Here is a 12329-nt window from a genome sequence, read left to right on the forward strand (position 1 = left end):
AACAAGGCCAAGCGCTGGCTGAGAGCGGGCTGAAGGCGGAACGTGCCAGCGTAGGGCTCGCCCCGTGACCTCCCCTAACACCTCTAACGGTACTTCCTCGACCTCCTCCTCCTCCTACGACTCTCAGTATGGGCGCTCCCTGGGGCCCTCCTAAAGCCCCATCGTCCGTGTGACGCTTTCCCTTCTTAGGCAATCCTAAGTGATTCCAAATAAACCTGCGATCGCCTTGATTCGGTGACTGACAGGAAACGTATCCTGGTCGCTGGATCCCCGGTCCCAGCTCGCTGGGTTGCCTCGAGCGATCATTGCGGTTTTATTTTCCTGGCGAGACCTGCTGGGATCCCCTGGATAATTGACGAGATTAAACAATTTAACAATAGACGGTGCATCCTGGTCGACCAACGCTGATTGATCATTGAATAATTACGCCATGAGTGTCCTGATGATCAATTGCCTCTTCCACCGAGCCGATGTCATACTGGCAATTAGCGAGCTGTAGGGTGAGGCTGCTTTGACGAGATCGTGTCTAATGAAGCCCCCTAATCAGCGGCGAACCTCCTCGCGTGTCTCACGAAGACACCTTTGGGGTCCTTGCTTCATTCTATTTACTCTAATGGAACTCTTTCTGATTATCGAGGGGTCATCGAGGGGTACTTTCCCCCACCCCGCCCCCCCTTGATGCTATCGCATTCGATAAACTCCGCACGACCAGGGCAGGTTCTCCTGAATATCGACGCGGCATCGCGACGAACCGGTGCTACAGAACTTTGCAGCGAGCGTTTCAAGATGCATCTAGATCGGAACGGGGATGTTCAACTTCAATCCGGAATATGCACGCTGCATGCCCAAAGTGTATCTCATTGTGTTTGTGATTTGATGGTTCCTTTTTTCCCACAGTCTAGAAGCAGGTACGTACCGAGCGGGCGAGGTACCTGTTGCTCGCGGGCCCTCCGCATAGTGTAGGCAGGAGTCGACAGGTATTTCGAGGGTATACTGTGAACAGTCACATCCACATGGACGCGGAGGATTCCCAAACCGTTCGTGATGCATGGATAAGCTGGGCGGTGCCATTAATTGGGGACTATTGATGCAAGGACCAGCCGGCGCTGGCCCTAAGCACCGCTAACAGCACCACTAATTCTCAACACAAAAGTCCCCTGTGTCGATCGATGGCACCGGCATTCTGGTGACAAATCAGGGCCGCGGACCCGCTGCGATCCTCGTCGTGAACCTGCCTCTCGGGCACGATCGTGGCGGCGTGATTCGCCGATCAGCTCGTTGGTGACGACGAGGTTCGTCTGTGCAGGATGTGACAGATACCAGAGTTCTTTTTTTATTCTTATTTTAAAATGCTTTCATTTTTTCGAATATTTTCCATTGCGTTTCCCGTTCCAGCGATTTGGGCCTCCCGGGAGCCCTGCCTCGCTTCCCCGTCGTGGCCGTGGGTCCGCTGCGCTCGGCGCAACTGTATGACATCCGCTCCATGATCGGCCCTGATCGTTCATGGTCCCCCCCTCTTGGGCCTGAAGCAGGACGGGAGTCCCGAGCACCTCCTCGCCAGACCCCATTGTCTCCATTGATACATGCTACGCTCCAAAAGTACTCGCCCCTCAAACATATAAACATGCGACCCCAGCCCCCATATCCCTTTGCAAGTGTCTCACTCATTGTCTTCGCCTCGTGGATTTCGAATCCCCTCGCCTTCTTTGTCCATAACACCCTTGTTGACACGTTTTGTCTTGTGCATATACATTGCCATTGTGCTTTGCGACCCCTCGATACCTCATCGCCCGTGACAATACGTCAAAGGACTACTGTATAGTCCTGTTGTTTTTGGTTCCTCGTACATAGATTTCGGTGGCTTTGGACTCGCTTTTCGACGCACCCCCTTTGACGCCCTCGCCTCCTGCACATACATATTATCACGCCTTATATCTTTGACGACCTACCACGATGTATGAACAAATGGGTTCTATGACTGACGACATCCCCCGACGCTGCTCACTTCCGTGAGTACACACTGCATAATCAATTAAGATGAAAATTGAGCTAATGTTAGATAATAGCTCTCTGAAATCCACCACGTTCGGCACCTCCAGCTCCAACATGGGCGAGGACCGCCGCCTGCCTCCCCTGCCTCGCATGGAGCCGTTGCCTCGCGGGCCCTTCAACCCCTTCAAGGCCAAGGATGCATTTGCTCCCAGCACCCCCGGACCCCAGGACACCTTCCAGTTCAAGTCCCCATGGTCCAACGGCGAACAGATCGTGGCTCCTCCCTCGCCCGCCAACTCCGCCGAGAGCTCCTGGCAGGAATCCTTCGTCGCTCAGAAAACGACATCTTCCGAGTGGCCCAATGATCTCTCTCAGGCCGAGATCATGAGCCTAATCGCCCCGCAAAACATCAACCGCAAGCAGCCCCTGCAGCAGCTATGCGGCCGCAAGCGCAAGGGCAGCTCTGACTCGCCCGATCCCGATGACCAGCGCGAGAAGCACCGCATTGCCGAGGGCAACCGCCGCCAGAACCTGAGCCAGCTGCACCGCGAGCTCGACAGCCGCATCCACGACTTCTTCCTGGAGCGTGCGGGCTGGAACCCCTCCAAGAGCCTGCCGCAATCCAAGGAGCATATCGTGCAGGGCGCCGTCTACCTGATTGACTTCATGCTGGCCATCATCGTGCACCTGATCCGCCAGGAACAAGTGACTCCCCAACTATCCGAGAAGCTGCAGCCCCAGGTTCGCTGCATGCAGCTGCAGCAGCTAGTCTCCAACCTCCAGCAACAGAACCAAACTACCCAGCAACAACTGCGCGCCGCCAAGACCGAGAACGAGATGCTGGCAGACCGCAACCGCGCCCTTGAGTTCCAACTCAAGCAATACGAGCAGATGTTCCGCTCCCCCAAGACCGAAAACACCTCCCCCAAGCCCCTGATTGATGTCCCCGAGCACAAGCGCCAGAAGAAGGCTGGCCTGCCCGGCCTGCGGGTCTTCTGCGACGAAATCGCTGCCGCCAACCCTCCCCCTGCCGACGTGCACACCCCAGCTCAAAGCCACTTCGGCCACCACGATCCTCTCTCCAGTGCCACCTCTCAGACTTTCGGCACCTCCTACCTCAACTCGACGCCGCCGATGACCAACCCGTCATCCCCGGCTTTTCCTCCCTCCCAATCATCCTCATTCACCTACTCCACCTCGCGTCGCCAGTCCTTCCTGGCCTCGCCCTGAGCGCAGAACCATGATTGCACGCCGACTATTGAAACCCTGATGCCTTCACGAACTCTGCAACTATTCTTCTCCGATCGATCTACCCTCCGCTTTCTACCCCCCTTTCTTCATCCCTTTCTTCCGATCTCTTTTCCCCGCACTAGGCGAATCTATCCCTTGCAGACGGCGGTGTTGATACCTTTTACCCTTTCCTCTTATCTTCCCCTGCGTCTTCATGACGAATTAGTTGGCTTCAAAATCCTCCGTCTTCGCTGCGTTGCTTAGCGTCTGCATTGTAACACTATTTGATCTTGACTCGTGGGAGACGATAGGTTTGTTTTTCTTTGGTATCTATCTTCGTTCGGGTGGTTACTTTTCTCTTTTGTCATCTCTCGTTCGGCCTTTTTTTTCTTCTCTCTTCAGTTCAAAATCGGTGGTTTGATACTTGTGATTACTTTTCTTTTGTCTTTTGTCTATTGGCGCTGTTTATGATATGGATATATACGATTGGGTGGTTTTGTCTCTCGAGTTTTTCCTTTGTTCATGGAATCTTCATGTTTATATTTATGACTGTCAATTGAACATTATGACGGCAATCATTAAGCATCGTAGACTTCATTCACAATTGCAGCATCGAACTCGTCAGTATGCTTCTGCTAAAGATTAGTGACATGTAATTGTAGCCTGAAGAATTCTTGCCAACTGACTTTCTCTTCTCTTCATTTATCTTAATTATTTTTATTCGCTACGAGTAAAACATCCCAGCTCTTCCGAGGTTTCATGATCTTGACCTTCCGCAAAGCCATTGTGCTGATCCAGAGACGGAACGAACCAGACATTCGTAGTGTGTGGAGCAGTTCTACTTCACAGCAGTGGAGACGTGGCAGGCACGCAACTAACACACTCTACGAAAATTTCACCCGCCTGGATATGCTGAGATATAATCTCCGACAAACTCAACATTCAGACATCTCCTGTTTCAGGTTCCAGGAGCTCGAACCGAATTGCTGTCGGTACCTGCATATGCCCAGCAGAAAATCGACACCTTAGCCTGCAGGCGTCGACGGGCAGGTCGAGACGGTTTCACCCGCGTCTTAGATCTTCGACCTGGACCTAGCTAGACTCGGGGATGGGGAGATTCGGTGGAACTATGCCATCTGAGCGTCTTGCATCACTCTGGGGTTGATACCGGCGGGTTTTCATTTCTCACCGTGTACATGGTTTGTGAGCTTCATTCTTAAGACGTAATTCAGAGGGAGGTCAACGCCATCGCAGAAAGTCGTTGCTCGGCGATGTGACGGGAACGCGCAATGGCCCCCGCTGGTCAACAGGGGTTTAGTTGGGGATATCTTTACCAGGAAATCAATATTGGCAATCGCCTCTGTGATATATTGGATATCGGGCCGCCGTAGATTCCGCCGTAGATTCCGCCGTGGGCTTGCGCCGGACGATCTGGTGCAGCCTTGGGTGCTATAAATAACACGAGGGTCTCGCCGCGTCCAAAAATTCGACCAACGGATTCAGATGTGAGGGCACGGCTGAGAGCAGAGCAGAGTGCGAAGCATAATTGATGAAAATAGTCCGAAGACCTCAGCATGAAGATGTACTGTAGATGACACTGGCAGTGTAGAGTCGGAGATGTCTCAGCAGCACAATTGGAAAGGACGTGACAGGCCGCTTGGCAGCCCCGGCGATCCCGGCTTCGTCTGCTCCGCTTCGCTTTTCTCCTATCCGCAACACCCTCCGCATCTCCCACTTTCGTCCCCCCGATCGTGGTTCTCCCTCCTCTGTGGCCTCATTCGTTCGGTCGGCAAGGGGTTTTCGAACGGGCGTGCCCAGCGAGACCCCCGCGACGCCGTAAAAGGCTCCTGAATTCGACTCCCGTCCTCCCGTCCTTCCTCCTATCACATCGTCACCATGTTGCTCCCCAAGGGCGGAGTTACCTGGAAATCCGCCAGATCACGCCTGCCTCCATGGCGCGCAGTGCTGGTCCTCCTCACACGGACGCGGTTCCTGGTCTCGTTGGCCGTGACCGGTCTGGTCATTCTTCTGTGGCGCGGCGTCAGCAAGTCTGCGTCGGAGATGCAAAAGTATGCAGAACCCCGTGTCCTTGCTCCCAGCATCCGAGTCCTAATGTTCAATTCGTGTCTAGTTTCTACTGCTATGGCTCCTCGAAATCTCCCATGGAAATGTCTCTTAACGAGATGGTCGAGTGGAACGCCCACTCCCAAACCCCTGTCCTCTTCAACCACCACGAACCCTACGAAGTCAACACCTCCTCCATCAAAGAGGTGAACCTGAACCCCATTAAGTCATCTATCCAAGCCGTTTCCAACCGGGAACGTGTCCTGATCCTGACCCCTCTGCGCGACGCTGCTCCCTACCTCGAGAAATACTTCGACCTCCTGTACAAGCTGTCCTACCCCCATGAACTGATCGATCTGGCCTTCCTGGTCGGCGACTGCAAAGATGAGACCCTGGCTACACTTTCCGCGGAACTGGAGCGCATCCAGCAGCATGCCGATGAGAAAGTCCGTTTCCGCAGTGCGACTGTTGTCCTCAAGGACTTCGGTGCTGATGTCGAGATGAGCGTCGAGGAGCGTCACTCCTTCGCCGCTCAAGGTCCTCGCCGCAAGGCTATTGGCCGTGCGCGCAACTACCTGCTTTACTCAGCTCTGAAGCCGGATCACTCCTGGGTTTACTGGCGTGATGTCGATATCACCGACTGCCCCGAGCGTATCCTGGAGGACTTTATGGCTCACGATAAGGATATCCTGGTGCCGAGTAAGTATTTCTGAGTAGAAAGGTGAAACTCAAGCTAATCTAACCTTCACAGACATTTGGTTCCACCGTTACCGTGATGGTCGTGATATTGAAGGTCGCTGTATGTTGCCACAACTATTATCTTCGTGTTAATCTTGCCTATCCTAACTCTGTCTAGTTGACTACAACTCCTGGATCGAATCCGACAAGGCTCGTCGCCTCCGCCAGACCCTTGACCCCGATACCGTCCTCGCTGAAGGTTACAAGGAGTACGACACCGGCCGTACCTATCTGGTCAGCATGGGTGACTGGAGGAAGAACAAGGATGAGGAGGTCGAGCTGGACGGCATTGGTGGTGTCAACATCCTGGTCAAGGCCGATGTCCACCGTTCCGGTATCAACTTCCCCGCCTATGCCTTTGAGAACCAGGCCGAGACCGAGGGATTCGCCAAGATGGCGAAGCGTGCGGGTTACCAAGTCGTCGGACTGCCCAACTATGTCGTCTGGCATATCGATACGGACGAAAAGCCAGGCAACCTCGGTGACCGAAAGGCGTACTAAGTGTGATCATTCGATCCTACGCTCTTTCGGTGTGCCTTGGAGTTGGTTGAAAGTTAACCTTTTGAACCCGCATACCGCCGTCGATCATCCTTCCATTTTCATTTGCCCGACTGTCACAGCGTTGCTCGATTTCTTGAACGTGCCCCGGATCCCGTAACTATCCTCCATCCCCATTTCCCTTGTGATCCATCTTCGCTTCTCCGGGGGGATGTTTCGCGACGGAAGCTTAATGATGTTCCATAATCCACTATCTTCGTGCCGCGTTTCTAGGGAGTGTCTGTGTGTATTGATGTGTTTACCATGGCGCAACGGGGGAAAATGTTGTTTGGCAAGATTGCAGGTCTATAGAGTTCGCCGGTTCTCGAGGCCTTGATATACTGAATTTGTTGCCGTTACCCGTCCTTTCTCCTATCCTCTTCTGACCTCCCTATCCTCGGGGGTTGGAAGAAAATATCCTCGATGGGAAATACCTCATTACTGTGTTCAATTTTTTTTTTTTTTTTTTTGGGACCGAGAACCGGACCGTTCACTGTCATGTCGTGATTTCATTTCCTATCAAGTAATCCGTCCAAATTGTTCGTGTTTCCTCCTTCTCAACTGGCATTTGGCTGGTTTTGAGAGTCTTACGATAGCATTGGCGGGTTTGAGATGTGTGTTCTACTGTGTGCTGCATGAGAGGTTGAGGTGGTTTTAGACCGTTCACTAGCTTCCACCGAGACTGCGCAAGAGACATAGACACCTCCCCAACCAGCCCATCAACTTCGTGTACATAATAAACAAACTATTTTGGGATTTTTCCAACACTGGAACCAGCGTTCGATCAGTAGATCCGCAACTAGCCGCCTCCGCAAAAAACACGAAAGCCAACGCGGCCCGCAAGCAAAACACCATTGTCCACAACTCCTTGCAATCCAACCACACTGTACAATACTACCGTGACCCTTTACTCCAATCCCCCTCCAACAACATATCAATACATAACCAGCGACATCCAGAACCCCCAATTGCACCATCAGCCCGCGCTCCGCAATGCCTCCCACCCTCACCCGTGCCCTGTCAAGCCTTGCCCCCGCTTTCCCCCACGCTCGGCAGCCTTTCCTCCGGACGACATCCAAACTCCCTTCTCACCCCCCTCGTCCCCTTTCCTTGAACAACCCCTTGCACTCCCTACGCACCATGTCCACCGCCCCCAAGAAGGAATTCCTCTGCATTCTGCCGGATAAGCCCGGTGCGCTGGCTAAGCGGCTGGAGGTTCGGCCGTGAGTAGCCCATCAATTCATTATGACTCGAGTGGTTGCCGCTCAAGACACTGGATAGGTGCTGATGATTCTATCTAGCTCCCACCTCGAGGGCGTCAAGCCTCTCGTTGCGTCTGGGTCCATTGTTGCTGGAGGTATGTTTCAATGTTTTTATCAATTCCGATGTCGGCCTGCATGGCGTTGCTACTCCTGAAACATCGCATTCCTCCCTTCCATACGACCAAAACTCCTTCTATGATCTGCTGATACTGATTGTAATAGGCGCCATGCTCGACGCCCACCCCGCCGAAGGCGAAACCCCTCATTCAAGGGAAGCATGATGCTCGCCCAGGCGGAGAACGAGGCTGAGGTGCGCAAGATCCTTGAGAATGATATCTACACCCGCTCAGGTGTGTGGGATCTGGAGAATGCTCAGATTATTCCTGTGAGTGCTGCCTCCCTTGGTTTTCCGCGATTTCGTGCGGATGCTTTGAGTTGCTTGCTAATGTGATATGGGGTGCAGTTTAAGTCTGCTGTGCGTGAGCAGCTGTAAGATGTGTTGTAGAGTGTAGATAGGAAGTTTGGTGTGTTTGCTTGAGGATTGCTAGATCATGGATCGCGGGGCTGTTGGTTGACATTATCTGTTACGACATTAGCTATCTGCAATCATGGGGAGAAATAACTTTCTTCACAGTGCTCTCGCTCACAATATCAAGAAAGCACCAGTGTGAGATATCACTTTTGTTCTGTGCAATACGAGGCGTGACATCGGTATTTATTTCACTGACAACTATCCAATCTCCGGAACTGGATGAACTCAGCACCAGTGTCCTCAACAGCAGCATGCGCATCCATGTGGTCATGGGATTGGCACTACGTAAAGTTGCGAATGGGCTTTGAGATGGTAGTAAGGAAACAGGGGCAAGGCAACTCTACTATGATTCTCAGCTCATTACCGATCGGGTTGTAGGCCTGTGGGCTAATTCAGTGGGTGTCGCATTTCGCCATTTGCTGCAAAAAATATTCCTTCCTTGTTTTTGTTTATTTCTTTCTGATTTTCTTCTGCATTCATGTCTTTTCCTGCTGTTCTTATTCCTTACTTCCTGCTTGTTGATGCGAATGTGATCTCAGAGAACACTTGTTGCTCTATAAGATACTCATAGATTGGTATACTAATTAATCTAACAATTGCATCTTTCAAACACAATAAATGTTTTCCCAGTGGCCACCATCCAAACCGTAGGCTGCGATGCCGAGTATGTCATTGAACTCGGGAGGTCGGTCTGATGCAAACAGTGCAAACATATGGCTTATCGTTATCGCAACACTCGACCCATTGATTCCCTGAGTTGACCTGCGATCTCCCACCTTTCACATCACCTCCCAACTCTCCCGACATCCACCATGCCGCCCGATTCTAACCCGCCAAACGGCAGGGGAATGATGCTGTATGCGAACCTGCTCGATCCAGATCCAGAGCCTACGCCTGGCACAATCACCCGCGCTCCTGTCGTCTTTCAGCAGCAGGGTTCCGAGACAGACGCGCAAACCGAAGGACCTCCCTCCAAAAAGCAGCACCTCGATGCCTGTACTTTTGAATTCTTATCCCAACTGCAGTAATGAGAGTTCTTGCTAAAGCTATGTATTCAACAGCTCACCTCCGATTCCAACCCGTCAAGCGACCTCAACTCGCCCAGAAGCCGAAGGCCAAACCCACGCTACCAAAAGTCGTTCCACAATCGGCCGCCGCAGAACCCTCAGATACCAGTGCTGTGACCTCTAATGCTGCGACTTCCAAATACACCTTGGCCGATTGGGCTGCTACGGAAGAAGAAGACTTCGGATCTTACGTGCCCGAGAAGCGACAACGCGGTGGAAGAAAGAATCGCAAGAAGAACTACCGCGAGGAACGCGATACCCAAGAGGAGGAAGAGGATTGGGACGAGATTTACGACCCCACCCGACCGACGGATTACCACAAGTACAAAAACAGCTCGGAAAAGATCCGTGAGGTGCAGGAATGGAAGGCGCGTCTCTATGCCCATCGCAAGAAGCGCCACCTGAGCCCTCCCGAGGTCTCAGATGACAGTGGCCGGAACCCATTGCAGAAACGTGTGTCTTTTGTCCCCGCACGAGGCTTCCAGAAGAGTGGCCCTAACATCACCCTGGAAGGTCATTTCCCTCCACCCAGCAGTTTTGCGCCTCCGCCAAACCTCAATGACTACCCGCCTCCACCCCCGGCTGATACCCCGGACGACGCATCTGGAGAAGATGCGTTCGCCCGTCGTGCAGGCCTGGGGTCTTCTCTCAAGAAACTCCCTCCCCCTCTCTCGCTTGGGGCGAGCCCGGCACCAACTCCAGCCGTCTCTACCGGCGAGGGTGCATACTCACAAGAACTTCAGCAAAGCCGACAGCAATCACTGGCAGCAAGTACACCCCCTCCATCTCACCCTGCTTCTTACAGCTTCCAACCCGCTTCTGCAACCATTTCTCGCGCCCCAGTTCGCTACGAACTTCCTCCACCTCCGGCTGATATTCCAGCATCAGAGGCGGAATTGGAAGAGGCATTCGCAAAGGAGAAGTACTCGGAGGATGAAACTATGGACGATGCGCCACAGACCAGCCGGCCTTCCAAGGAGGGATATGCAGAGCGACTTCTTACGAAATATGGCTGGACCAAGGGATCTGGCCTTGGTCCCAATCTCTCTGGTATTTCCGCACCCCTACAAATCGAACTCGAGAAGCGCAAGAAAAAGGCCAAGCCTGAGGGCGGAAAATTCTTCCAGCCCCGACGAGCTAAAATCACTGGAGGCGAGAGCAAGCATGACGAACACGAGGGAAAGTTTGGTAAGACGAGCGAGGTTATTGTTCTCGACTACATGCTGGATGGTCTGGATCTCGAGACCGAAATGAGCTCTGCCGATGGTGGTGTGCGGCAGAAAATCGGTGATGAATGCTCCGAGAAGGTAGGCGAATCCGACAAAGAAAAGGAATCGAAGGATCCCATCGAGTAACGTGCTTCGGGATCCTGATCGGTTTTCTTTAAAATCTTTTCACTCTAATACTCACCGAAATCTAGTATGGTCCAGTGGAGCGGGTTCATATTCCCCTTGATGTGCGTGGCTCGGTCCCCGTGTTTGTCAAGTTCACAAGTGAATTGTCAGCGCTCAAGGTAAGAACGAACACCACTAACTTTTCTGATTTTCATTTGGTAACCAACTTGGATTTCAGGCTGTCAATGCCCTTGACGGACGGGGCTTTAACAACAGCTCTATCAAGGCGCGGTTCTTTGACGCCGAGAAGTTTGAGCGAGGAATCTACAAGTGATGGGATCACGTCCATGTCCACCTCGCCTACTGGAATGGATTATGCTGCTTTTTCGATACCCCCTGGATCTCGATCACTTAGGATGCCTAGTAGTGCAATTTCAAACACAACTTCGTGGACCTGGCCTTATGTAATGGTATTGATGAATCTAGCTCCACCTCGGGTTATATGTTCCCTGCCGCGCCCCCTACAGTCGCCACCTCACATGATAACGAGATCTCGTCTCTGGCTCCATTAGCTATATGTACAGAAGTCACATATGTAGCAGGGTAGGCAGCTGATCCGCAGAACGGGAATATTCGAGTCTTCAAATCCATAGTGGTATCTAAAATGCCAGCAAAGGCGTGGACGCATAACGTAAAGCCCAAGTGGTTCAAAAAGTAATAAGATCAAACTATTCCAAGTCAAGCTCTTCTTCCGCACTCAGAATGTCTTCGTGTTTCTTGTAAGTGGACGTGCTGGTATGTGGCTTTTGCTGGCGCCTCTGCGTTCGAATACTCGCAACCGGGAGGAGTGATCGAGAAGTTCGCGCTTGAATTGACTGCTGTGGCCTTTCGGTCCTATGAACTGGAACTGGAAGAGATGAGCGATGGTTAGTGGACTGATTGCTTTGGGAGGGTACAGACTCAGGAGTATCTTCTGATTCCGGTATTTCCGTTTGTCCTGGTTCCAACAGCCGCAAGTCTGTAACCCCTGGGGATTCCGACTGTTCATAACAACATTTATCGTACATTTCATGGTCTGAAAAGTCCCAAGTCCCGCCTTTAGGTACAGGTCCAGTAGCAAAGCTTGCGGCTGTGGGTGTGGGGATTCAGTCCCGAATATACTGCTCTTTCACATCGTAGTCCCCATATGTACCATGGTCGAGGTCCTTTTCTGGTGTCGGCTTGTTGCGGTGAGGCACCCTCTCTTCTTTGCAGGTGAGACAGAGTGATCTTGTCGGGAGTGGCCACTGCTCTTGCTCTCGAGGTAGACATTCATAGCCGCTTACTTGTGCGTAGTGGCAGAGGTGGCGGACCGTAGTCTGGCGGACGGCAGCGCCGCAGAAAAGGCATTGCCAGAATACATTTTTGCACATAGTATTAATGAGGCAATAGGCTGTGAGGCAGTGCTATAGGCGGAAAGATTGTGAAGGTCTGTGGATTCTGACCAGGAGACGACTCTAAGGAAAGGTTATGTTCCAGTCTGGGACGGGCGGCTGCTTATAAGTTTAGCTGCTGGTCTTTATCGACAAATTAC

General features: G+C 52.4%; 4 protein-coding genes across 4 annotated transcripts; all 4 read left to right on the plus strand.

The window, feature by feature from the left end:
• Nucleotides 1-1953: 1953 nt before the first annotated feature.
• Nucleotides 1954-3222, plus strand: N7532_011009 (putative HLH DNA binding domain protein; the record flags this gene model as incomplete). Its single annotated transcript, XM_056623500.1, has 2 exons — nt 1954-2009; nt 2067-3222. The coding sequence occupies 2 exons, from the start codon at nt 1954-1956 to the stop codon at nt 3220-3222; spliced, it is 1212 nt and encodes a 403-aa protein (XP_056468488.1).
• Nucleotides 3223-5118: 1896 nt separating this feature from the next.
• N7532_011010 (ANP1/MMN9/VAN1 family protein) lies at nt 5119-6525 on the plus strand (the record flags this gene model as incomplete). Its single annotated transcript, XM_056623501.1, has 4 exons — nt 5119-5291; nt 5354-5985; nt 6038-6085; nt 6143-6525. 4 exons carry the CDS (start codon nt 5119-5121, stop codon nt 6523-6525), a joined length of 1236 nt encoding a protein of 411 aa, XP_056468489.1.
• A 1029-nt stretch (nt 6526-7554) lies between these two features.
• Nucleotides 7555-8316, plus strand: N7532_011011 (uncharacterized protein; the record flags this gene model as incomplete). The annotated part of the gene is made up of 4 exons (XM_056623502.1): nt 7555-7784; nt 7863-7901; nt 8046-8208; nt 8287-8316. The coding sequence occupies 4 exons, from the start codon at nt 7555-7557 to the stop codon at nt 8314-8316; spliced, it is 462 nt and encodes a 153-aa protein (XP_056468490.1).
• Nucleotides 8317-9167: 851 nt separating this feature from the next.
• Nucleotides 9168-11090, plus strand: N7532_011012 (uncharacterized protein; the record flags this gene model as incomplete). Its single annotated transcript, XM_056623503.1, has 4 exons — nt 9168-9351; nt 9417-10729; nt 10843-10935; nt 10995-11090. 4 exons carry the CDS (start codon nt 9168-9170, stop codon nt 11088-11090), a joined length of 1686 nt encoding a protein of 561 aa, XP_056468491.1.
• Between the last annotated feature and the right edge of the window lie 1239 nt (nt 11091-12329).

This window comes from Penicillium argentinense (assembly GCF_028826775.1).
Source record: "Penicillium argentinense strain IBT 30761 chromosome Unknown utg000011l_segment0_segment0, whole genome shotgun sequence".
Classification (NCBI taxonomy): domain Eukaryota; kingdom Fungi; phylum Ascomycota; class Eurotiomycetes; order Eurotiales; family Aspergillaceae; genus Penicillium; species Penicillium argentinense.